This window comes from Cetorhinus maximus, chromosome 12, assembly GCF_964194155.1.
Source record: "Cetorhinus maximus chromosome 12, sCetMax3.hap1.1, whole genome shotgun sequence".
In the NCBI taxonomy this organism is placed as follows: domain Eukaryota; kingdom Metazoa; phylum Chordata; class Chondrichthyes; order Lamniformes; family Cetorhinidae; genus Cetorhinus; species Cetorhinus maximus.
In genome coordinates this window covers 44,065,935-44,092,401 of record NC_135890.1, presented here as the reverse complement: position 1 = coordinate 44,092,401, position 26,467 = coordinate 44,065,935, and the positions used below count along the sequence as shown (strand labels likewise).

At 42.7% G+C, this 26,467-nt stretch overlaps 1 protein-coding gene across 2 annotated transcripts in view; it reads right to left on the bottom strand.

The window, feature by feature from the left end:
• Positions 1-26,467, bottom strand: part of LOC144687406 (proton myo-inositol cotransporter-like) — a 169,919-nt gene that overhangs the window by 91,285 nt on the left and 52,167 nt on the right. For both annotated transcript variants that reach the window (XM_078553515.1, XM_078553516.1), the window contains exon 3: positions 5,854-6,062. In XM_078553515.1, coding sequence (XP_078409641.1) covers positions 5,854-6,062 — 209 coding nt within the window. The remainder of the gene's footprint in view (positions 1-5,853; positions 6,063-26,467) is intronic.

Genomic DNA, 26,467 nt, shown 5'->3' with positions numbered 1-26,467 from the left:
TGTAGCTTGGCTGGTGGTGAGTAAGGCCATCCCCGTCAGATCTTTCCTACAAACCAGGAGTCTCACCCCCTCCGCATGTTGCCCTTGAGGTGGCTATGGTGGGGAAGAGACCGTTGTTCACCTCCTTGTGGAATGTGCCTTTGCAAAGGAGGTCTGGAGAGAGATGCAGTGATTTTTGTCGAGGTTTATCCCGAACAGTTCCGTGACACAGGACTCTGTGCTCTACGGGCTGTTCCCAGGGACACACACCGAGACAAACATCAACTGCAGCTGGAGGATCATCAACTCGGTGAAAGGTGCTCTTTGGTTTGCCCGAAACTTGTTAGTCTTCCAGTGCAAAGAGTTGTCCCTGACCGAGTGCTGCAGACTGACACATTCCAAGGTCCAGAACTATGTGCTGATGGATGCACTAAAGCTTGGGGCAGCCGCCACAAAGGCACAATGGGGAAAAGGTCGCTGTCTAAGACCTTTCTGCCATAGTGCACCGAGGGGCTTGGAATTGTATAGACCCCTCGGGCTGTATAACTCAGAACTAATGTGTACAGGGGTGAATACTAAATGTATCATAGTTGTATTGAAGCACCTCAGAGTGCAACATGATGTATGTCGATAACTCCAATGCCACTGCACTGTCTTTGACTATCTGTGATGACCATATTGAAATGACTGTAATGTTCATTGATTGTATTGAAGCACCTCGTGATCCATGTGTAAAAGTTGAATATGATTGCACTTTTTGTGATGGCCATTTTGAAATGTTTTGTAATGTTCTTTCAGATATTTTATGAATAAAGTATATTTTTCCAAAAAAAATATTTGGATTAATTATTTTTCCTGGATTCATTATTTCCCCTTGAAACAAAAACAGTTCCAGATCTTGACTTTTTTTTCCTCGTCAACTTAGACTAGATACCATGCTGCATAGAGGAATACACAAAATTGAATCAGGGCATTACTGCAACATAAATCATGGAATGAAAATAAGCCTTTTGACCACCATGCCTGCTCTTTGGCAGACCATGTAGGACCCATGCAGTCACAGTCCTCTAATGTCATAAAGGAGCATTATGAAATAGATTGAAATTCCTACAAATATAATATGTGAATGGTAAAAATAATTTGTTGAATTGCATTGTCTTATCTCACAGGTACATCAATCTGCCATCCCTCAGATAGGAGAAGCACAAGTACATACGTGCTTGCAATGCTGAATACATACAAGGGGTTTCACTACTGGTATGAATCAGATATACCATAGTGCAAGTAGATGGTGGGCAGTAACAATTCACTTTTGATTATTGGATTAATAATAATTTTTAGGTCTGCACTAGATATTCCAACAGGGGTAATAGGAAGTGAGGCTTTGTTGGACAAAAGATGAGAAATTTGTGGTATTAACAGATCTCTTTAATCATTGCTCAAGAAAAAAATAACTTGGCAAACCCTTGATCTACCAATCCTTCCCTCCACCTAACTGCATTCTTATTATGACCCTCCTTTTGCAGTCTCCATTTAGATTGACATATCTTCTGTTGTGATTACTGGTTTGACAATTTTATATTCTCTGGCATCTATTAGCTTTAGCACAACTGTCCATTACTGCTTAACTAGCAGCTTTTAAACTTCCATGGTGACTCCTACAAACAGCGACACCCTAAGGGACTCCTACCCTCTGCAAAGAAACATCACAAACCATTTTCTTTTAAAACTGACATGTGCCAGTAGACTTCACTGCAAAAAAAACCAAACTTGATGACCACAAGGAACTTCCACGGCACTGTCATGGATGCTAATTATGAAAACTTAAGTTTTATCTCCAATTTTCATGAGTTTTCTGTCTGGGCCTGGATATGTGGTTAGAAATTAATTGTGGGGTCAAGTATGACGCCAAGGTTGAATACAATTCTTCAGCCTTAGTTGTCAAGGAGAGGGTTGTAGGCCCAGACTGGGGAATGGAGTTTGTAGCAGCGACTGAAGACAATGGCTTTGGTCTTCCCAATATTTAATTGAAGGAAACTTCTGCTCCCCTAGTATTGGATCCTGGACAAGTAGACTGTGGAGGAGTTGAGAGAGTTGTCCCCCAAGGATCTATCCTTGCCCTTCCCCACCCCCACTACCATTTCTCAATTACATGCTGACCATCAATGACATCATCCGAAAACACAACACCAGTCTCCGCATGAACACTGATGATACAAAGTTCTACTTTGCTGTCACCTCTCTCAACTCCTCCACAGTCTACTTGTCCAGGATCCAATACTAGGGGAGCAGAAGTTTCCTTCAATTAAATATTGGGAAGACCAAAGCCATTGTCTTCAGTCGCTGCTACAAACTCCATTCCTCAGTCTGGGCCTACAACCCTCTCCTTGACAACTAAGGCTGAAGAATTGTATTCAACCTTGACGTCATACTTGACCCCACAATTAATTTCTAACCACATATCCAGGCCATGACTAAGACCCCCTCCTATCTCCAACTTTGAGTCCACCCCTGCCTCAACTTACCTGCTGCTGATAGACCTAGACTTGACTATTCCAACACACCCCCTGGCCAACCTCACACATTCTACCCTCCATAAACTTGAGGTCACCCATATCTCTGCTGTCCGTGTCTTTAGTCATACCAAGTGCCATTCACCCATTAACTCTGTTCTTGATGACCTAAATGGGCTCCCTAAGATAGAAGCAAAATACTGCAGATGCTGGAAATCTGAAACAAAAACAAAAATAGCTGGAAAAACTCAGCAGGTCTGACAGCATCTGCAGAGAGGAATACAGTTAACGTTTCGAGACCTTCATCAGAACTAAGAAATATAGAAATGAGGTGAAATATAAGCTGGTTGAGGGGGGCGGAACAGGTAGAGCTGGATAGAGGGCCAGTGATAGGTGGAGGCAAAGAAGAGATTGCCAAAGATGTCATAGACAAAAGGACAAAGGGGTGTTGACGGTGGTGATATTAGCTGAGGAATGTGCTAATGATGACATTAAAGGTAGAAAGCAGGACGAGCAAGTGACAAATAGCCCTAGTGGGGGTGGGGTGTAGGGATCGAGATAGGCTAAAAGGTAGAGATAAAACAATGGATGGAAATACATTTAAAAATAATGGAAATAGGTGGGAAAAGAGGTGATAAAAATAAAAAACTACTGCGGATGCTGGAAATCCAAAACAAAAACAGAATTACCTGGAAAAACTCAGCAGGTCTGGCAGCATCGGTGGAGAAGAAAAGAGTCGACGTTACGAGTCCTCACGACCCTTCAACAGAACTGGAAAAGAGGTGAGTTTTTTATATATATTTTTCTTTTCCCACCTATTTCCATTACTTTTAAATGTATTTCCATCCATTGTTTTATCTCTACCTTTTAGCTTATCTCGATCCCTTCCCCCCACCCCACCCCCACTAGGGCTATCTGTCACTTGCTCGTCCTACTTTCTACCCTTAATGTCATCATTAGCACATTCCTCAGCTAATATCACCGTCAACACCCCTTTGTCCTTTTGTCTATGACATCTTTGGCAATCTCTTCTTTGCCTCCACCTATCACTGGCCCTCTATCAAGCTCTACCTGTCCCACCCCCCTCAACCAGCTTATATTTCACCTCATTTCTATATTTCTTAGTTCTGATGAAGAGTCATACGGGCTCGAAACGTTAACTGTATTCCTCTCTGCAGATGCTGTCAGACCTGCTGAGTTTTTCCAGCTATTTTTGTTTTTGTGTTAAATGGGCTCCCTGTTGAACAAGGATGAGTGTTTTACAATTGATGCATTGTTTTTGAATCCTTCCATGCCTTTGTTCCTCACCATCTCTGTAATCTCCTACAGCCCCACGACTCTTCAAGATATTAGTGCTCCTCTAATTCTGGTCTCAAGTATCCCCAACTTTAATTGGTCCACCATTAGCAGCTGTGCTTTCAGCTGCCAAGCCCCTAATCTCCGTAATTCCCTCCCTAAACCTCTCTTTTCTCCAATAAAATGTACCTTAAAACCCACCTTTGACCAAACATTTGGTCATTTGCCCTAACATTTCATGGCTTGGTGTCAATTTTTTCTTATAATGCTCCTGAAGAAACTGGGGAAGTTTAATTACATTAAAGGTACTATTTGAACTACAAGTTATATAAAATCTTTTTCACCAGCTCCAAGAATCTCAATTTCAACACCAGAGCTTCTGAAACGTTTTCTTTATTTGAGGTTTTCCCTTGATTTAAAGTTGAGTCTTCCTGACTATGTCAACTGCACTGTTAGGGCCTCCAATCTCTAACCTTCTTCATGATAACAGGGCCCCTCTTCTCACCTTTCACATCACTCTTCTACAATTTCCAAAACTTACAACTGATCAAGAGACTGAGCAATGCGTCTGAGATTTCCTTGCATTAACTTTGAAGGCTTTGTTAGAAAGAACCAAGACTCTCCTTGAATGTTAACCTGATCCCATAGTGTTGATTGCCTATGTGCTCTAATTTATCACTGAAGTTCATTTCGAAGAAGTTTACAAAGAAGTTTTGCTGACACTTAGCTTCTAAATGAAGAATTACCACTCAAATAAAGGTACATGAACACTGTAGCAATTATAGAACAAAGGTAATGCCTAAGGGAAGGTCTGTGAATGGTCATTTAATCTGTCCTGCCCTCCAACCTAAGTGCCCAATTGAAAAATTAGGTACTGTTCTTCATTGTGTTGTGCTTCATTGGAATACTAGAGCAGGCCAAGGACTGAAAGGTCAAAGTGCAAGTAAGGTGGAGAATTAAAATGACAAGCGACAGGAAGCTTAGGGTCATGTTTGCCAACTGGAGATGTCCACAAAGTGGCCACCCAGTCTGCATTTGGTCTCTCCAGTTTAAGGGTGGCAATATCATGAGCAGCGAATACAGTATATTACACTGAAGGAAGCACAAGCGAATCACTATTTCACTTGGAAGGAGTCTGTGGGCCTTGGATGGTGAGAAGGGAGGAGGTAAAAGGCCAGGTGTTGTATCTCATGTGCTTGCATGGAAAGGTGACATAGGAAATGGAGGTGGTGCTGGGGGTGACTGAGGAGTGGACTAGGGTGTCACAGAGGGTACTCTTCTGAAAGGGCAGGGTAAGGGAAGGTGTTTGGGGTAGCATCACGCTGGAAGTGATGGAAATGGTGCAGGAATACTGCATCAGCAATATTTCACTTTTATGTTAGAGGAAAAATCCATTTTGCTTGTGCCATTTGTAAAAAAAAAAGTTATACAAGGAAAAATATTTTACAAAATGTGCATCAGAACCCTCAATTAATTTATTACAGACCATTTTACTTGCATAAAGCAAACACACTGATTGGTAGGACATGGGTCTTGAATCTCAGTCTTTGGAGATTGAGACAATTGATATAATTCTGTATGGCAATGTTTCACATCAATGAAGAAAAAGAGTAGCCAGCTAAGTTACCTACTCAAATAAGCCAGTTCTCTGCTGGTGTACTTCATTATTGAAATGGCATCTGCAGAAAATGCAAAATGCATTATTACCACTGAAAAATGTACAGAACAAAAATTCTAATTAGTAGAATGTGAAGAGTTGTTGCTTTTTTAAAACTAAAGCTGAAAGACTTCTCCACAAATACATCCCGCAGTTGTTTCCATCCAATGTTCTTTAGAAGATCTGCTACTTTCTGTATATGCCTGAAAAAAGCCCAGATATACATTTTCTCATTCCATCAAAGAGCGGTGCAGAGTGACTTACAATGCAAAACAAGAGTTCAAACTGAAGCAGACCAAAACTAAACCAAACAACTGTTAGGCTCCCTCCCTTCTCTCCTCTAAAAAACCAAGCAGGAAATAATTAAACAGCCAAATGTTTTTATTTACAGGACATTCACAAGCTTACCTCCTCCTGCTTCTCTCTCTTCTTCCTCAATGCTATTTTTGATGCACTCATACTCATCATCAATATTTTGGGTTCCACGAATCTGACTCAGGACCCTGCGTGCTTTCTGCGTCTTGCCTTTTTGCATTAGCCATCGTGGACTTTCTGGAAGGAAAAGGAATCCCACGAACTGGATAATGGCTGGGACAGCTGAAAGACCAAGCATGTATCTGGAACAGCAATTACAATATTAAGGGTAAATGAATTTGCTAATATATCAGTGTATTGAAAGTTAATACAGATCCAAAAGAACAATTATTATTGAGCTCTAAAGTTTATTCCAAAGATGCGCACAATACAAATTAAGTAGGCAAAGCATTGATCCAGCAGCTTTTATACATTAATGTAATATCTTCAACATAGTGAAACATGACAATTCAGAGGTGAGAATTGACCCTGAACAGCAAAAGATGTTAAAACATTTTTGATGGGTTTAAGTAAACATTTCCAGTGGCTAGCATCAAATAGGAAAAACTTACCAAAGGCGGAGCAGACGGAGAGGAAAGGGAATTCAAAAGGTAAGAGGGAAAGTAAAAAGAAATACAAAGGAGAGTCGGGTGGAAGACAGAGAAGGAATGGAAGAGATTGGGAACAAAGCTGAGGAAAAGGTGAAGTCTGAAGATGGGCTAAGGGGAAAAACTGAGAAAAAAAAAGTAGCCTTGTGTTATGGCACAGTAGATGGTAAATGCTAAACTGCTCAAATCCCTCAAAGCCCAGGGGGAAACTTGAAACAATTGCCACAACTTTTTTGCAATTTGTATTTTTATTTCGAGATGCGTGCCTTGAACTCAGCAGTAATAGGTCCACCGAGTCTTAGAGGTATCCTTACAAAACTAAATTAAACATTTACTAAAGGAATAATTTTAAGCACATACAAAGGTCTACAAATTACTACTATGATAACTCCTAGCTCCCCTAATTAAGCTGATCCCCAGTTACACCCCCGTTAAGGCAACAGTAAAAACAAGGTAGATTTTAACAGACCCAGGCAAAGCATATTATACCCTGGACAGGGAAAGTCACAGTGAATTCTCTTAAGCTTCGGTTCCTATAGGCAGCAGCTTGGTACATAGAGGCTGGAGGCTTTTCACACTTGTTAGACCTTAGAATTCCTTCTCTTTACGCATAACCTCATCTCCTTTATACATGTTTCTCCCTTCTTAATGTAAATCCCATTGTTCCAAATGTCTTTGGGCTTTGCCTTTCTAATAATAAAAATCTTTCATTGTACCAATTTTATCAGTAAGCTTTGGGAAAAATAAACACACTGTTTGGCTTCTTCTGGCTAAGTGTAACATTTCACTTTTGAAATTTCATCTCTCTTTTGAAATTCAAACTACTCTGGTTTATCTAAAAATGCAAATTTTCCTTTACACCTCACATTCTAAAACTTTAGCCATGTTTACTTATTCAGCATTTCAAACTCTTGCTTCTCTTCTGATATATCAGACCAGTTGTCTTTAATTCAATTAAGTACCACACATACACCCACACAGGCTATCCAGGCCACACTATTCCTACTTTACAACAAATCCCAATAATTTTCCTAATGTCATTATATTTTCATGGTACCTTAATAAAGGAAAGAGTGTGTAGATTAGCTCAGGCTCTTTTGGTGCAGGAGACTAACTAATTTATACAGAATGGAGGGTAAGAGCATAAGGAGCAAGTTAAGAATAGGGTGCAATGAAAGTAAATAAGGTTTTATAAGCAAGGATTTTAAATTATAATACACTGATGGACGAGGAGCTAGTTTAGGACAGCAAGCACAAGTGATCGGAGTGGGGGTTTGTGCAGAACAAGGAGTTTGTGCATGCTGCAGCTTCAGACAACTACTTGCATTTATTTTGGACCTTTAAGAACATAAGAAATAGGAGCAGGAGCAGGCCATTCAGCCCTTCGAGTCTGCGCCACCATTTTTTAAATGTATCAAAGATGGTAAGAACTCTTTTAATGAAGATACAGCAAAAACAGGCAGGAGTAGTTTCAGTGAAAGGTATGGGAATTTTAGCTCAACTCAGTCAAAAGCACAACATAAACATTGTGCACTATTTAGGACAGGCTGAGCAAAATGCCAAGGAAATAAATTAACCTGACTGGAATGTGTTTCTTTTTGGACAGCAGTCAGGACAAATGACTTTGGTCTAGCAAAGTTAAGTTGGAGCAATTTATGGCTCATCCTTGATTTGATTGGACAACACTGTTGTATTGCCTAAGTCAAGGTCGAATTGGGATCAGTTACCATACATGTGCAAGTTTTCCCAATGCCCAAGGATAATACCACTGAGGGGCAGTATGTCAAAAGTATCATGTGGGTTCCAGGCCAAAACATTGGGAAAACACTCACTGTGACGATGCAGAGGATGAGGTGCCATTGAAAATAATATTGGGGCTGCACTGGAACAAGTAGCATTTGACATAAATGAGGGCAGTGGACATCGGAGCAGGAAGTTGATTGTATCAATCCCACAGAGAAGTCAAGAAGCCATAATCACAGAATATAATTTGTGACGCTGACAGTACTACAGGCAGGCTAGTAGGTAGATTGAAAGGATGAAGAAATGGAATTGGGGGTAATATATTAACATATATACAGGATTGGCTCATGGACAGGAAGCAAAGAGTAGGGATAAATAGGTCATTTTCAAATTGGCAGGCTGTGACTAGCTGCAAGGTTCGGTGCTGGGGCCTCAGCTATTTACAGTATATGTGACTTAGAAGAAGCAATAGAGAGCAATGTATCTAAAGTTACTGACGATACAAAACTATGTGGGAACGTAAGCTGTGAGGTGGAGACAGAAGCTGCAAAGAGATATAGACAGGTTAAATCAGTGAGTAACAAAGTGGCAGGTTAAGTATAATGTGGGCAAGTGTGAGGTTACACACTTCGGTCATAAGAATAAAAGAGCAGAATTTTTTTTAAAACTGTGAAACTTGAGAATGTTGATGTTCAGAGGGACTTAGGTCTACTTGTGTAAAGAACACAAAGTAAGCATACAGGTACAGCAAGCACTAAGAAAGCAAACAGCATGTTGGTCTTTGTTGCAAGGGGATTGAGTACAAGACTAAAGAAGTCTTACTACAGTTGTACAGGGCTTTGATCAGACCACGGCTGGAAAACTGCAGTGTTGGTCTCTATATTTCAGGAAGGATATACCTGCATTGGAGACAGTACTAATTCATTAGATTGGCCCCTAGGATGAGAGGGTTGTTCTATGGTCAGAGGCCTAGTAAATTGGGTCTATATTCTCTAGAGTTTAGAAGAATGAGAAGTGATCTAATTGAAACATACAAGAATGTGAAAGGGCTTGACAGGGTAGATACTATGAAATTGTTTCCCTGACTGGGAAAACTAGAGCAGGGGCACATTCTCAGGTTAAAGAGGCAATCATTTAGGACTGAGATGAGAAGATATTTCTTGACTCAAGGGTTGCATGTCTTTGGAATTCTCTACCCAAGAGGATTGTGGATGCTCCATCACTCAATAAATTTAATTTTTGTTAATTAGTCAAGTAGTTTTGATCTCGAGAAATCAAGGGATTTGGGAAGCAGGCAGGAATGTAGAGTTGAAGCCAAAAATAGCCATGATGTTATGTTTTTATGCGATAAGGGGGATTAAAAACAGAAAATGTTGGAAGTGCTCAGCAGATCTGGCATCATTTTGGAGAGAAAAGCAGAGTTTTCAAGTAGCGGAATTAGCTTAAAACTAAAATTTGTTAAAACATGAAGTGCTTGTCCTTATAAAAGCAGAGAGTCATGTGAAAATATTTAATTAAGAGAAGACAAAATCGGGGAAGGAACAGTGACAAGGGAAGAAAACCAATCACCAGAAGATGGTCTTCGGATGGTTGGAAGATTAGGGGGTACTGATATGTAACAACAAAGCGGGCGTATGTTAAGAAAAGCAGCTGGTAAAGTGACTACATGAAAATATGACATGCCTGCTCAAGCTTCGTAACTGTGTAAATTGTCTGCTCGGTGTCGTATTAACATCCGACTCTTGAAGTGATCATTTAAAGGAAAACCTGGACATTTCATCTAACGGTTTGATCAGGACTGGGAAAAAATTTTAAATGTTCTAGGTTTTAAGCAAATGCAATGAAGGGAGTTTAGTTAAAAACAGTGAGCAGGTTTTCCCATCCATCCTCCAAGTGCGGTGGTGGGTGTGAAATTTGGTGTTTTTCCTGCTGGCCACAGCGGCTGGTTTTAATGCTGTGTCGTCCACTACCCGCCTTATTCATAATGCGCACAAGGGAAAAACGTCAAATCGTGAGCTGGCGGTCTCAGTTTCGCCTGTCCTGCTGTGAGCTCACCGGTACCTCACTAGGGGCGCCATATTTTAAGAGCAGCCACATACAGCAGTCTCACTGCATACAGCGCAGGACTGCTGCACTGGAGGATATGGCTCCAAAAGGCAAGACGACGGCAGTCCCTAGTTTAGTGATGCCTCCCTGGGCCACCTACTGATGTCCTCTACCCAACTCTGACCAGAGGAGGCCCACCAACTTCACCACTCTGGCTTGGCAGGCGGTAACAGAGGTGGTCAGTGCCAATGCCACAGAGAAGAAGTCAGCCATCCAGTACAGAAAGAGGATGAATGATCTCATTCATTTTGCCAGGCTATGTCAACCAGATATAAAAACAAAAAACTACTGCGGATGCTGGAAATACAAAACAAAAACAGAATTACCTGGAAAAACTCAGCAGGTCTGGCAGCATCGGTGGAGAAGAAAAGAGTCGACGTTTCAAGTCCACATGACCCTTCAACAGAACAGTGTAGTTAGGAGAGGGTGAAATATAAGCTGGTTTAAGGTGGGGGGCGGGGGGAGAGAAGTTGAGGGTGGGGTGGTTGTAGGGACAAGCAAGCAGTGATAGGAGCAGATAATCAAAAGATGTCACAGACAAAAGGATCAAAGAAGTGTTGAAGGTGGTGATATTATCTAAGAAAAGTGCTAATTAAGAATGGAAGGCAGGACACTCAAGGTACAGCTCTAGTGGGGGTGGGGTGGAAAGACCAACAAGGTATTAGTTGTAGATTTAAAAATAATGGAAATAGGTGGGAAAAGAAGAATCTATATAAATTATTGAAAAAGACAAAAGGGAGGGGAAGAAACGGGGTGGGGATGGGGGGAGGGAGTTTAAGATCTAAAGTTGTTGAATTCAATATTCAGCCCGGAAGGCTGTAAAGTGCCTAGTCGGAAGATGAGGTGCTGTTCCTCCAGTTTGCGTTTCCAGTGAAGCCCACTAGAGCTGTACCTTGAGTGTCCTGCCATCTATTCTTAATTAGCACTTTTCTTAGATAATATCACCACCTTCAACACCTCTTTGATCCTTTTGTCTGTGACATCTTTTGATTTCTGCTCCTATCACTGCTTGCTTGTCCCTACAACCAGCCCACCCTCAACTTCTCTCTCCCCGCCCCCCACCTTAAACCAGCTTATATTTTACCCCTCTCCTAACTACACTCAGTTCTGTTGAAGGGTCATGTGGACTTGAAACGTCGACTCTTTTCTTCTCCACCTATGCTGCCAGACCTGCTGAGTTTTTCCAGGTAATTCTGTTTTTGTTATGTCAACCGGATCATCACACAACTCTCACATTCACAAGCCCATCAGCCATTCACAGGATGACACTCCACAGGGGTCTCACACACTGCCAGCTCATAAAACATCACCATTCACTCACTCACACACACCTTCACATCTCCATCTGGCCTCATATCCTCTGGTGCTCGCATCCTCATCCCGCCCATGGCTTCACAGCGAGCAAGATTTTCCCCTCCATGGTCTAACTGTGGTGGTGGGCGTGAAATTTGGTGTTTTTCCCGCTGGCTACAGTGGCAGGTTTTAATGCTGTATCATCCACATTATCATCTGGCCTGGCATGCGTCCTGCTCACACTCTTTCCATCTGTCTTTATGCAGGAAAAGCTCGCGCACAAAGGGACAGGTCCCAGTCCTCAAGAGTATGAGAACAGAGCCATTGCGCTGGCCGGTGAGGACGTGGACTGTTCCTGCGGCAAAGAGGTTGGCAACAATCACCCAAGTGAGGATCCTGTGCCAGCTCATCCCTCAGACAACCATACTGAGTCAATTGAGCCTTATGCGAGTCACCTGCTGCCATACAATCATCTCTACTTTCTTTCATAGGTACCTCTGCCGAGCACCTGAGGCCCTCAGTTCGACCCCGATGACACCTCAGATGAGAAAGCTGATGGCAGCACCCTTGAACACCCATCACAGCACTCACCCACACCATTCACCAGCGCAGGGACACACACTGCTAGAGCAGCCTCAGGGTCACAATTTGGTTCACAGTCGGCAGAGACAGGGACATCTGAGGTAGCTGGCTCAACCTCACTGAGTCAGCCAGGGGCACTTGAGCACTCACAGGGATGAGGACTAGCAGCAAGACACTTCGGGGCCATCCACCCAAGCGACTCCGGCCATGTTCAGCCGATCACAAAACCCTCTTCCTGTGACCCCATCAGATTCAGCTCCACACGTCGAGGAAGATGCACGTGCCCCACAGCAGGAGAACCAAAGCAGGCCAGTGTCCTCCCAGTATCGGTCCTCCAGAGGACGCCCGCCAAAGTCATCATAGGCAACAGTGCGTACCAGTCAGCATGCTGCCTCCAACTCTGTTGTGGAGGTTGGGGAAGCACAAAGACATAGCGGTAGGGTCAGGAAGGCAAAACAATATTAGGATCACATTAGTGGCATTAGTGTTAAACATGTATATAGTTTTCACAAATGTAAATAGAATTACGCCTATTTCACATATCCTCTTGTGGATGCCTCCTCTTTAGGATCAGCCCTGTTGCTGTCAGTCATGTGTGACATCATGGTCCCTCCCCCGACTTATCGATGATGTCGCTCTCACGTGCCTCTGGTCAACATTGATGCTTTCAACTGACTACATTGTGTGCCCCGTCTCAGATTGTTTCTTGCATCAGCTATGCCTCATCCTTAAAGCAAAGCGTGCTTGTGGAAGGGAACTCATTTTCTCGTTTTGCTGGGTCATGTAAATGTTAGATCTTGGCTGTGCGAGATTCAGGCTGAGGTGTTCAGCCATCTCCTCAGCATTATTGAAAGGTGTAGGTTTGGTGTGCAAGGAAGGATGTTGGCACGCAACAAGAAGATTCAACTGGAACTCCATGTTCTCTCTGTTATCCAGCAGGGTTTTCATTCAAAGAGCCGAAAATCACAACCTGTCTGTCTAGAGCATTGTAAACTCTGAGTGTAGATCTGATAAGCTTACCCATAAAAGTGTGACCACCTTCCCAGCTCAATGTGCCGGAGCTCTGCCCCTCGCAGCCACATTATAGTCATGGCGCTCAACGCTACAACCTTGAGCTTCTCCCACCTTGTACTTGTCTGCATAGCATCCACAAGGCTCATCAAAATGTAGCGAAGCAGTGCTATGCCAGATGTTGTGCATAGCGTCCCCTCAGCTAAAGAGTCGCTGAGGTCACTGATGATAACTCTAAATGATGATGTGTTGCAATCAATTGAGCCTTTGAGCATGCTATTAATGCACTGTCACCTTGATGGGAAGACAATGTTGAGGGCAGCAATGATGTAATGAAGCCAAGGTGTGCCAAAGCCTCACATTCAGGTTTCCATCGTGTCATTGCTGTATGTGGTCGTAAGAGCCAGGGCTGAACAAGAGGGGAGACTGCCTCCTCTTGACACAGACATTCTAATGTGTGACCAGTAAGTGTGTGAACATAGTTATCTTCAACTGGTCAATCTATATGGAAAGGTCAGGCTACGTGTAGAGTGCTGATGCCAAGGTAATGGAGATGAAGATGAAACACAGAACTGAGTCATGCAAAAATGCATGAGGACCTGCGTAACGCCCTCAGCTGCCTTAGCGCAATTGTCACCTCTCAGTATCACCAGCGGGTGAGTCAGAATGTTGCCCCATTGTTGGAGATGGATCTCCTTGAGGAACTTTGTCAGATTGCGGGTGTACAGGTACGGGAGCACTGAGGATAGTAGGGTAGCTCCTGCCTCTACTAGGCTGCCGTAGCAAGTGGGATGCTGGAGAGAAGCGTGAAGAAGCAGCACGTTCTGACATCTGATGCAGGGACACCCTCCTCCAGCTAGAGCCTTATCTCAGCAAGGATACATGCTCCCGAGGCCTCATCATCCTTCAAAGCATCAGGACAATGTTAGCTTGATGTTTAGTGATCACTTTTCGATTGAAGTGGGTGGTTGAAATGAGAGGGAGAGTCACACTGATGTTAGTTTGGGCACATGATAGAGAATACTTGTCCATGAGGAGACTCACTTCTACTCGTCAACCTCCTCATGAAATCTGATGGCTATGAGGGCCTCATGTGCAGGTCTGCCTCATCTGGCCCTTGTAATGGTGTCTTCTCTTGCAGCCTCCGCTTAGTAGCCCTCATCCCTTTTGATATCTTCCTCATTAGGGGAGATGTGCAGCTCCACCATGTTGTCATCTGGCAACTCCTCCCCACCCCACCTTTGCAGTGCTAGGGTGTGCAGCGCGCAGCAAACCACAATGATCCACGAGGCCCTCTGGGGAGTGTACTGGAGTGCTCCGCCAGATCTGTCCAGCCATCAGAATCGCATCTTTAACATGTCAATGCTCTGCCAATGGTCAGATAGCGGTGAGTTTCGTTGTACCTTCTCTCTGCTGCAATTTGTGGCAGCTGCGCCAGCATCATCAGCCACATCCTTTGTGGGTACCCTTTGTCACCAAGCAGCCAGACCTGGATCTGTGTGGTCCCTTGAATATGTCTGGGATCTGCAACCTACCAGATGTAGGAATTGTGGTAGCTTCCTGGGTATCTGGCGTATACCTGCAGGGCTTGTTTCTTGTCGTCACAGACAAGCAGGATATTGGAGTTGAAGCCTTTCCCTTTTATGTATTGGAGTGCCTGTTGCCAGGGAGCTTTGAGAGCCACAAGTACACCCTGCACTTGTGGGAAACTGGAAATTGAAGTAAAGCCTAGTGCTCTGGTGTCTTGGCTGGCTTGATCTCTATCAAAGTTAATGTAGTTGTGGGCCTCAGCAGAAAAGGTGTCTTATACCTCCCGTACACACTTATGCATGGAAGCTTGAGAAATCCCGCAGAGGTCCCCACTGGAGTCGTGGAAACAGCCAGTTGCATACAAGTCAAGAGCAGCGGTGACTTAAACAGCTACTGGCAATGGCTCCCAGTTCCTATAGCGTAAAATCCTGCAGAATGTGGCAGATGTAAGCCACCAGATTCCTGGACATGCAGAGACGTGGGCGACACTGCCTGTTGCTCATCAGCAGAAAAAACATGCATCTTCTGTACACCCTCAGTCTTGACAGCTACCTATGCATGACATTTACGTGAGCCTCATCCGGTACACCTGGGGGGGGCTTTGCTGCCCCTTGCTCATGAGGGTGTAGCTCTTCCCTTTGACGAGCCTGGTACCTCCATCGCTATCTTCTCCTCCTCCTCTCCTGCCTGTATGCAATGATGCATGCAGCAATAATTCCTGCATCCATCTTGCTGAAGGTCTCCTCTCTGCAGCAATAATTCCTGCATCCATCTTGCTGAAGGTTTCCTCTCTGCAGCATAAATGAGTAAAAGACACGAGTGAGCATGAGCCTCCAAATGTCCTATTCCCGTCGATGAATAGAGTGAGTGGGTTCAAGTTGTTAGGTCCAGTGTCAGCACCTAATCACAACCAAAATCTTTGCCTGTGCATTTTACATGCCACTGTGTTCCCCTCCCTGCCACACCTTCTACATCAGCCACTGCTATGACATCACTTTGGCCAGGCACTTAGGTTTGCAGCTTTCAGGCCTGTCACTGGGATCCTCATTCACTGCACTCGCTAACTAGACTCTTTGGAAAAGACATAAGGGCAAATGTTTACTGAGGACGTGTGATCATTTGATGGGGGGGCTGAGGCTTCTCAACTAATCAGCTGCCAGCGACTGTATTCTGAGCTCCTGCGTTTAAGACCCAGCTCCAGCTTGTCCAGTCGCCCAACAGCCCCACACTTTATGGCTCTGAGGAATATCAGGGCTTGGAACAAGGGGTTAACACAAGGAGTTCAATTAGTGTCGGGAATGGGGATTCATCTCATGTGAATGGGCCTCAGTATTCTCTTGATTCCCTGCATTGCCACTAAAAGGTGCCAAATATGTTTCAGGTGTGCATCTCCTCTCATTTGGCAAACACAATTCAGTTGGGTACCCCTTCAATCAGCCCTCCTGTGCAGAGCACCAGTCCTCCAATTGGCCCTCAGAACCCTCACCATGAGAGTCACCTCTTTTTAATTTTGTACTTCAAGTTGGAAGATGGTGGAGCTGAGCTCTCACTCCCAGACCAGCTTGAACCCTCTATGTGTGGCTGTAAAAATCCTTCCCATTGACCAGGAGGAGCTCAATTTCTAGGTTTCCCTGCATCCAACAACTATCAATCCTCCTCCAATCCTTGAACCCATTTTGCTTGTGGCGAATATCCCTGTGTTGCCCTCTGAATCTTAGGAGGTGGATGTGCCATGTGGACCTTACCCCTCCCCATCTTGAGGCCTCCTGCCTAGTTAGACAGAAAGCATACCCCTCCCCAGAACCCTCCAGTGCCCCTACACTACTTTTTCCAATCTATAGGCTGCAGATGCCTCCTGTGACTGCGAGTTTGCTCTCTGCTGCACAGCATAATGCTAGAAACCCCCATGGACTGAGGTGTGTGGTATTATGAAGAGTGCCTGTGCACAACATTCCGGGCACTGCTGACCCTGGACCAACATGCACTCATCCTTCCTGGACTGGTACAAGGAGAGTCTTTGCGAGCTCAGCCATGTAAAATGAAGCATTTTTTCACACGACTATCCTCCCTTTTTGGCCCCAACTCACTTATGTCTCTTTGTTACAGACTCTTCCCCATTGTGACCCAGAGGACGCCTCTCCCCAGAGCACCCCATGTCATGCTTCTGAGTCAAATCTCTGTCCACTACTGCCCCTCCCCAGTGAAGGCCTTGCCCTGCAGCCCTTTCCACAGCACTCCCACCTTCTTACTGGTCTGGTAGGTAGAGCCTTACCTGTGATACCCCACTGAGAATGATGTGGTGCTGCCTGTGAAGCCTGGCACTGAGTTGAAGTGCCACGAGTGCTGTGCAATGAAAGGTAGGTGGACAAATCTCAAAGTCATGAGCAAAGAGCTGGTCACCAGATGCACGTCGCTTATATCCAGTTGTGATACAAGTCGGTCTAATCAGTTGCTAGCGTTACCTCTTGATCCAGCGTGGGGTGGGGAGGGATGATACTGGCAAGCAAGCTTTATAATGAGTATTCATGACATTTAAAAAGTATTCAAATGGCATTCCCGACATTGCGCATCAGGAAACATGGTCCACCACTGAAGTCTTGAGCAGATGATTGGACCCTGTTTCCCACCGATATGAGGCTGATTTTCTTCCATCTCGCGATATTTTCCGTTTCCTCTGGTCATTACACCTGCCACAGGTGGGAGCGGAAAATCCCGGCCAATATCAGGGTGGGCAAGTGAAGGGCGCAATTTTGAAGGGCAAGGAGCAAAGCATGAGGGAGGGCCAAGGAGGGACATTCACCATCTTCAAGACACAATAAAAATCCATGATCTCCTCAAATCTGGAGGAAGGTTGGAGCAGAAGAGGGGATTAGGAATGGGAGGCAATGGGGTAGAGCCAGGCATTTTTTTCAAAAATTGTCACTGCTCTTGCTCGCAAACATCCCGATATACCTTGGCTTACCACAACTCCCCATCTCATTCTCATTCCAGCCTTGCCACTTTTGGTCTCCATGCAAGCTTCATGAAAAATATCTCAACCACCAAGTGTGATCGAGACAAAATGTGCATTTATATTACCCTTTATTTGGAATGTAAACTGTTGAAGTACCCTCTCCAAGGCTTTGACATCCTTCCTAAAATGAATCTGTAAGGCTACAATACTTAACTGTTCAAGTTTGTGTGTATTTGTATGCTATGGCCATTGGGTAACATAATGTAACAGAATTATGGATTCCACTTCAATATGGTATTTTACTCTCTTGCAGTCCCAAAACTTGCATTTCTCTTAAGGCAAGTTGCTGTTGGCTAAAATCTTCTGCTTTAACAATTAACATTCTTTGCTTCTTGACTTTATTTCTTTTGAATCTTCCTATTCTCACCCACCCCCTTATTGTCTGGTAGCTTCATGAATGATCCATGCTGCCATTAATCTGCATTTGCTTTGTGCTGATACATCTTGATGTGCTGATTGAGGATTTATTCACTAAAGAAATTTAACACGGAAAAATCCTTTTAAAAACATGAAGTACAAAATACAAGTACAGACAAAAACAAAACAGATAATGTTTCAGGTTGATGACCCTTCATCAGAACTCTCTCCTCTCTCTCCAGATGCTGCCTGACCTGCTGAGTATTTCCAGCATTTTGTTTTTACCTCAGATATAGTCTTAGCATAGAGAAATAATTTTTGGGTCTTTGAAGTCAAACTCTTTCCATGCAGTTTCATTCAGTGTACCCAATCTTCCATAATGGCTGTTTTAAAAAAACATTTTCAAGTTTCTATTTATTATTGCGGAGGTACAAGGTATCCACCATACTGCAGTTTTGGGGTAACAGGAAGAAAGCAGGCTGAGCCTGACACACAGATGAAGCTAACAAGAGATAGTTGAGTCCTTGGCAATAGGATCATTTAGTCAGGTCTTAATTCAAATTATCAGTTCATTTAAAAATACTTTAAGCACTAAATTCTTAATTTCCGTGATTATTTATACCGTTCAATTCAAATTACCAAAAAAAAACACATTTTACTCCAAAAATTGACTCAAACAAAATCAATAGACTAATAAACTTCTAAAGTTCAACTCAAAGAAACAGTATTGCTCAGAAACTTTCTGCAGCATACCCAACTGTTGTCTCACATGAAGGTTATTTTCCCAGAAACTGGCTTTTGAGGTAAGGAGAATATTACCTGATATGAAGACATTAACTGACATTACTTGAACTTTCCTTTCACAATATTTGCAGAATTGACAGGGATTGAAATTTATATGGGTAGCAGGATTAGAGCAATCATGAGTTTTAATTAAATTAAAATGTTATTAGATTGGCATTCAATTACATTAGGCTCCAAAATGATGAGAGATTGGGGTGGACAAGGAGAAGGAAGCACTCCTACATCATCTTAAAATAAATCTCATGCTCACAGCATTCAAATCTCCCTTCAGTAATTTCTAAATTCACCAAAATTGCTATCTTCAATTTTGAGCATAGCCCAAGTGGTCAAAGTCAAAAGTGTATAGGTGCATTTCAAGTCAAAATGATGGTCTCCCGCCATCCCATCACTACTTTCACTCTACAGTAATGTCTCATCTTCATTTGCTAGGAGGGTTATATTCAGAACTACTTTTTGAGTTATCAAGCTTGTTCCCAAGTCAGACTTCAGGTTCAAGCCCCACTCAGGATTTCAGCACATTTCCACTAACATCTCAATGCATGCTGAGGGACCATTACACGATCAGAGGCATCATCCTTTGGATAAGGCTTTAAACTGAGGCCCCCCATACCAATTTGAAGAACAGGAGAATCTTCTGCTACCCTGGCCAACATTCATTCCTCAACCAGCATCACTAAAATTAGATTACCCGGTCATTTATCTCATTGCTCTATGGGACTTTGCCATGCACAAATTGACTGCCATATTTCCCTACATTACAAAACTGACTACAGTCACATTGGCTGTGAAGAGCTTTAGGCATCTGATACTGTGAAAGGCACGATAGAACCGTAAGTTAGTTATTTTTTTACCAAGTTTTTTTGCAGCCGTTGCCATTCCCCTCCCCCCATCCCCGAAGGAAAGTGCACAGATTGACCGTTATAAATATTATGATCAACGTAATGGGGGTGGGAGAAAGGCACAGGAAATTCTAACCTTATATGTTGGTCATAATAGGTTACAATTGTATTCAATTTTGGGCAGAACAGTGGCGGGGCGGTGGGGGGGGATTAAATTGAAAAAAAATTTCAAACCAAATTCAATCTCCATGAATATTTCGCTGGAGGGTTGGGGGTCGGGTGAGTAACCTGTCGTCAGGAGGCTAGTTGGTAATTATGTTAATTAAGCTTAATGTCTCACAGTTAACAGCCTTTTGGATTTAACAGCTGCAGGCCGGATTTCCCAAGGATTTAAAGGAACCCATCAGATAAAGGGAGGCAGGAACTGCCAGATCCACCAGCTAAATGCTTTTTTCAGTAATGATTGAGTGCCAAGAGCACAAGCTAACCTGTCATAAGCTGCCTCCATCCACGACCTCCAGAAACACTTCACATGATCAGCCTGCTAGTTCAGATTCTCTTGTCTGGCTGCAGCCAGACTCCATGTGTCAATTCTAATGAGTTCCTGCATTATATTCAGCAGGATCTCCACTTTTTCTGATTTCCAGGCTGCTGGAGTTTAGAAGAGTAAGAGGTGACTTGATTCAAACATATAAGATCCTGAGGGGTCTTGACAGGGTGGATGTGAAGAGGGGGTTTCCTCTTGTGGAAAAATCTAGAACTAGGGTTCACTGTTTAAAAATAAAGCATTTAAAACAGAGATGAGGCGAAATTTTCTCAGTTAGAGGGTCGTGAGTCTTTGGAACTCTCTTCCTGAAAAGGTGATGGAAGCAGAGTCTTTGAATATTTTAAAGCAGAGCTGGATAGATTCTTGGTAAGCAAGTTGGCAAATATAGGTTATCAGGGGTAGGTGGGATGCAGATTTCAGGTTACTATCAGATCAGCTATGATCTTATGAAATGGCAGAGCAGGCTTGAGGGGCTGAATGGCCTACTCCTGCTCCTTGTTCATATGACTCCCATTCCCTCCTCACCAATAATCAGGGCCAGTGCATCATTTGAGTTGTTAATTGAAAAAGTAGTGAACTAATTATTAACTATAACAGCATATTTCCCCACATAGAAACTTCTGAATTGTAAATTAGGGTATGCTGCATTTATTTGAAAAAGCTTCATAAATGTCATGTCAATCACAGCAGCATTTCAAATCCCTATATACTTATTAAAGAGTATGAATTATTCTGAAAAGGTCAAATGAATGTGACAAAATCTTTTCAAATATCACATACCCTAGGCCTATACTTTTGGAGCCATTATGCATTATGATTTCACAATAGTAAAAGTCTCTTTTGCCTTTAACATTAATATTTAATATAGTTCACAGGAACTGAAATCCTCCTAAACTATGCAGAAGCAACAATATTTATATAAGCCTTAAAAATGACATTCTTACAGGTGGATTTGCCCAACAACTTGCAATAGGAAGCCATTAAAATGAACTGATTGGAATTTTCAGTAACCTGCATACATTTTGCTTTGGTTTTAAATTTAAATATTTAAGAATACAATATTAGGATTAAGGTTTTAAATACATACTTCACTGTTGTGATAACAACTCTTTGGAGCATTGATGATTTTAAAGAATCAGAGATCAGAAACTATAAGTGGATAAGTAGCAACACAGCTGAAGAGGAAAATTCTGCTGAGTACTGTTGTATTGTGGGTAAGAAATTTAGAGAAAGTTGATAAACTAAAGGTCTCCACCAATAGAAATGTCAATGCCGAGGCAAATTGGTTCACTCCACATGTCATTAAGGTGCAGCTCAGAGCTATGGCCCAACCAATTTCAGAATCATAAAACCCTATTCTAATGTTGAAGACTCATGCACCAAAATTGGACACCACTCTTGTTACTTTCTACATCACATGGCAATTTTTTGTTTCAGTATAATCATGACAATGGCATTTACCAGATAACAAGAAATACTGTCAGCTATATCTCATCCACAAAATAAATAAATGCGGCAGTTAAGATACAGGTAGTTAAGTTATATGATCAGTGGAAAAGGACAGCAATTGTTAAAACTAGTAATAAATTTTCCTTCTGTCTATTAATGTAATCCATTTCTGTAAATTTCCAGATTTCTGAAGATTTCATGAAGAATAAAATGCTGACAGAATTGAATCAATCCTCTTACTTGAATGTTGACAGATAAGCAACTAAAGGGCCTCATTGGAACAGCAGTCAAGATGAGGGAAGGTCACCATGACAGTTACATATGATTTTCACCTTTATTTTATTTCTGCCATTGTGATATTTCCCCCTATATTTTGTAGGTACTACAAGGACGACAGACTGGGATATCTCCCAATGGGGAAAGAAATTAACAGAGGGTAGGTGAAGGCATAATAATCACTGCTGGGAATTTTGTCTTTATTTGCTCTGCTCAAAGCAGGGAAACACACTGCATCATCAGTATTGGGAATGAAAGTCACAAGGACAGTTTCATTTCTACTTTGGTGAACTCCCCATATCAGCCAGTCTGCCATACAGTTGTACTTATAACAGACATATCAAGCATTTTAATCTTCCATATAGAAAGAAATGGACAGCAACCAGTGGAGAAATTAGTGAGGGTGGCCAAAGATGTGGTTAAACAAATGGTTTTGAAGAAACTTTCAAAATTGGGAGAAGCAAAGCATTGGAGCTTATAGAGACAGTTCTAAGTGCAGGACTGAAATAGCTAAAGACACGAATGATGATGCAGCAGAGGGTGCCAGCTAACGGAAGCTGTAAACAAGGATTGTGAATTCAATGCTATAGTGATCAGTGGGCAGGATTTTCCATTTGGGTCAGAACTCCCGCATCAAGAAATTTTATGCCTGTCCGCCTCTGTTCCTGTACCCATATCGGCACCAAAGTCTTGCCCAAGGAGTCAATGGAAGTCAATAAGATAGTGGTTGTGGACATAAAACAAAAGGAATGGAAGGAATCTTGAACAAGTTAGTTTGATGATGACATCCATCGATCTCAGAAGACTATGAACTGCGCCTAGGGTACATGTCACTTCTGTATTGAATGTTATCAGAAGTGAACAAATAAAACAAATGGAAGTGAAGGAATATTGAACAAGTTAGTATATATGTATGTGAAGCTCAGGGTCCAGCAAAGAGAGCATGAAGAACTCTAATCTAATTGTGATAAAGGGAGACAGCATAAAGAGTCTTGGTGATGGATTTTTTTTTATTTGTTCATGGGACGTGAACATCACTGGCAAGGCCAGTGTTTATTGCCCAACCATATTGCTCTTATGAAGACATCATTCATGTCTTCAGCTACTTTGGTCCTAAACTTAGAACTGTCTCCATAAGTTCCAATACTTTGCTACTCCCAATTTCTTCAAAACACACCTTCTTAAACGGCTGTGGTGCATGTGGTGTAGGTAAAGCCACAATTGTTGCAAAACCTAGGGTCAAAAATGTCAGCGGTTGTGCAACTTTGCTTCAGTTTGAACTGGATGTGACTGTTCAAAACGCTGAGTTTTGGCACAATTACTTCACCGTCATCAATATTCATTTGTGAAAAAGTTTAAGTTCATCCACAACTTGTCAGGCAAGTCTTTAAAAACAGCTGAGTGTAATTACTATCTGTGGAAGAAAGTGGGCCATGTTTGTGAATACTGTAACCAAAAGGCAGTATATAAACGAGAAATATGATGTAGCAAGGGACAGAACTTCAAGACACTCATGAGTGGGGATGTAAGATTTAACTGCCGAAGTGCTCAATATATGGGACAGATAAGAGCAGAACCAAACAAGTGTAATGTCATGAAGCACAGCAGGTGGATGAGGTGCTTCATCTGCTGGCTTGGAGAAAGGATAGGGTAGAGATTTCAAAACATATCCCTTCACAGAACTGTTGATACTTCAGAAGGGTTAATGAGACAACCTTATTTTATAAACCAATGCCAGAAAGCAATAAACTTATGCCAAAAACAACAGCTACTATAATGTGGTTTTGATGGCTGATTCAACATAATGTGCTCTGGCATAAAATCTTGAATTCTCTAGGGAAACTTTCTACAAGTTCACAAATTCTGTGATAGAAGCCTCAACCAGGACTTTTTTTTTAAATGTAAGCCTGAGAAATTTGGGGCCTGCATTCAATATCCACCCAGGTTTACGGTTACAAATCTCTTCTGTAATCCATAAACATTACGATTAAAAGTTTACCTTTACGACCTGTAGTATCAAGTCATACAATAGCATAACCCAAGGGTCATAACAATAAAACATCTTTATTTGAACTGAATAATGTAATTTTACATTTTAAAATCCAATTTTTTGTTTAGTTTGTTCATGGGTATGGGCGTCGCTGGCTAGGCCAGCATTTATTGGCAATCCCTAATTGCCCTCGAGAAGGAGATGCTGAGCTGCCTTCTTGAACCGCTGTGGTCCATGTGGTGTCGGTGCACCAACAGTGTTGTTAGGGACGGAGTTCCAGGATTTTGACCAAGTGACAGTGAAGGTGATATATTTACAAATCAGGATGGTGGGTGGCTTGGAAGGGAACATCCAAGTGGTAGTGTTCCCACGTGTCTGCTGCCCTTGTCCTTCTTGATGGTAGCGGTCGTGGGTTTGAAAGGTGCTGTCTAAGGAGGCTTGGCAAGTTCCTGCAGTGCATCTTGTAGGTGGTACACACTGCTGCCACTGTGCATCAGTGGTGGAGGGAGTGCATGTTTGTGGATGGGGTGCCAATCAATCAGGTTGCTTTATCCTGGGTGGTGTCAAGCTTCTTGAGTGTTCTGGGAGCTGTACTCATCCAGGCGTGTGGAGAGTATTCCATCACACTCCTGACTTATGCCTTGTAGATGGTGGACAGACTATAATCTAAAAAGCTGGTGTTTTAATTTATACAAAATATAGTCAAGCTAAAGCTTTTTTTAATTCTTTCACAGGATGTGGGCGTCGCTAACTAAGCCAGCATTTATTGCCAATCCCTAATTTCCCTCGAGAAGATGGCTGCCTTTTTGAGCTGCTGCAGTCGGTGTGGTGTAGTTACATCCACAGTGTTGTTAGAGAGGGAGTTCCAAGATTTTAGCTCAGCAACAGTGAGGGAATGACAGTATAGTTCCAAGACAGGATAGTGTGTGACTTGGAAGTGAACTTGCAGGTGGTGGTGTTCCCATGTTTCTGCAGCCCTTGTCCTTCTAGATGGTAACGGTTGCGGTTTAGAAAGCGCTGTTGAAGGAGCCTCGATTGCTCCTTATAACCTCAAACAAGGAAGAGCATTCCATGCGGCGGCTTTCTCTCCAGGTTTCTTCAGACTGTGCTTGCATGCTCTCTTAGCAAGATTGTGGCTCTCCCAATCTCTCGATGTCATGCGGACTAGCCAGTTGATACTGTCAAATCAAACTCACCTCAAATATGGATTGTAAATCTCTCCCACCCATTTGTAAATATTATGAGATTTAAAAGATTATTTCGTTTTGGACTGCCATTTTTAAATAAAGGCTACAATTAAGGGATCATGTGACTATTCAGAATCCTGCCTGACAACAAGCCTGCCTAAGTCAAGGGACTTGCTAAGCAGGGTGCAAAGTTCTCACATCTGGGAACAAAAGGCATGGATAGCTGTGCTAACAGTAATGAGGCTTGCCGACTCCAAGCTTCTGGGCAGAAGGGAAAGAGGGAGAGGAATCGAAGAGTAGTTGGTGTGGCCAGCAGAGAGGAGAGGCTGCAGATTCTTTGCGAGCTACCAAAGCCGAAGCAGGAGGGACGAGGTCTCTAGTCGAAGAGACGTATTCCACAGCCACCTAAGGAATCTGGGAGATTTGTCCTGGATGGCCAAGGAGGAGTGGGGCAGGAGGGGGAGAAGAATTCTTGGAGCAAGCATTACTGCTGGTAGTGGATTTGGGAAACTCTCCAAATACTGAGGGAAGTGCCTGGAACTCACAATGGTAAAATGTGAACCCATCAGAAGCTGGAAGAGACAGTGGACTCTGTTATAAGAACTGTAATTCTGTGGAGAGTGCAATGTGTGGTAAGTATAAAAGAGGAGCGAGTTCCTTACTGTAGTTCAAGGTATAAGTTACGTACAAAAATAGTATTTAGTTTTAGTGCATTTATTCATTTGTTACAGTAAAAATCTTAAAACGTGGAATCTTGTGTCACTTTTTCAGCTATTAACTGAAGTCCAAAGCTCTTTTTAAAATGTTATCGGGCTGTAAGGGGATATAACACATTGTGCCTATGTGGCTTGGCTAGTCAAACCCTTGTTGTGCTGACAGTAAAGGCAGCCAAACTGTCATTTCATATATGAAAAGTCACTAGATGTTGAAATAAGTCAACAACCACTCCTCCCCTCAACCCCCGCCACCACACATGCCCCTCCCCAGATATCATCTATGCTTAATGCACTTCCACTTCAAATTACCTGGTTCTCGTTGTTCCAGTGAATCTACCCTTTTAAGTGTGGTGTAATATCTTCAATTTATCCGAGGCAAGAATGGGAATACAATGCAAGACCATGTAAAAGTCTTTTGTATAACAAATAGATCATTTTTAAAATTGGGATCCAACAACACCTCAGTGAAATGATGCTCATTTCATTTGGGTCAAGAGGGATGTGATCCACTTACAGCAACTTGACAGGGCTAATGAAGAATATTGGGCAACCCACCGAAGTTCACTGGTAAGGTTTGCACGTCAATTTCCCAGAAGTGCAAATGACTCCTGGGCAAT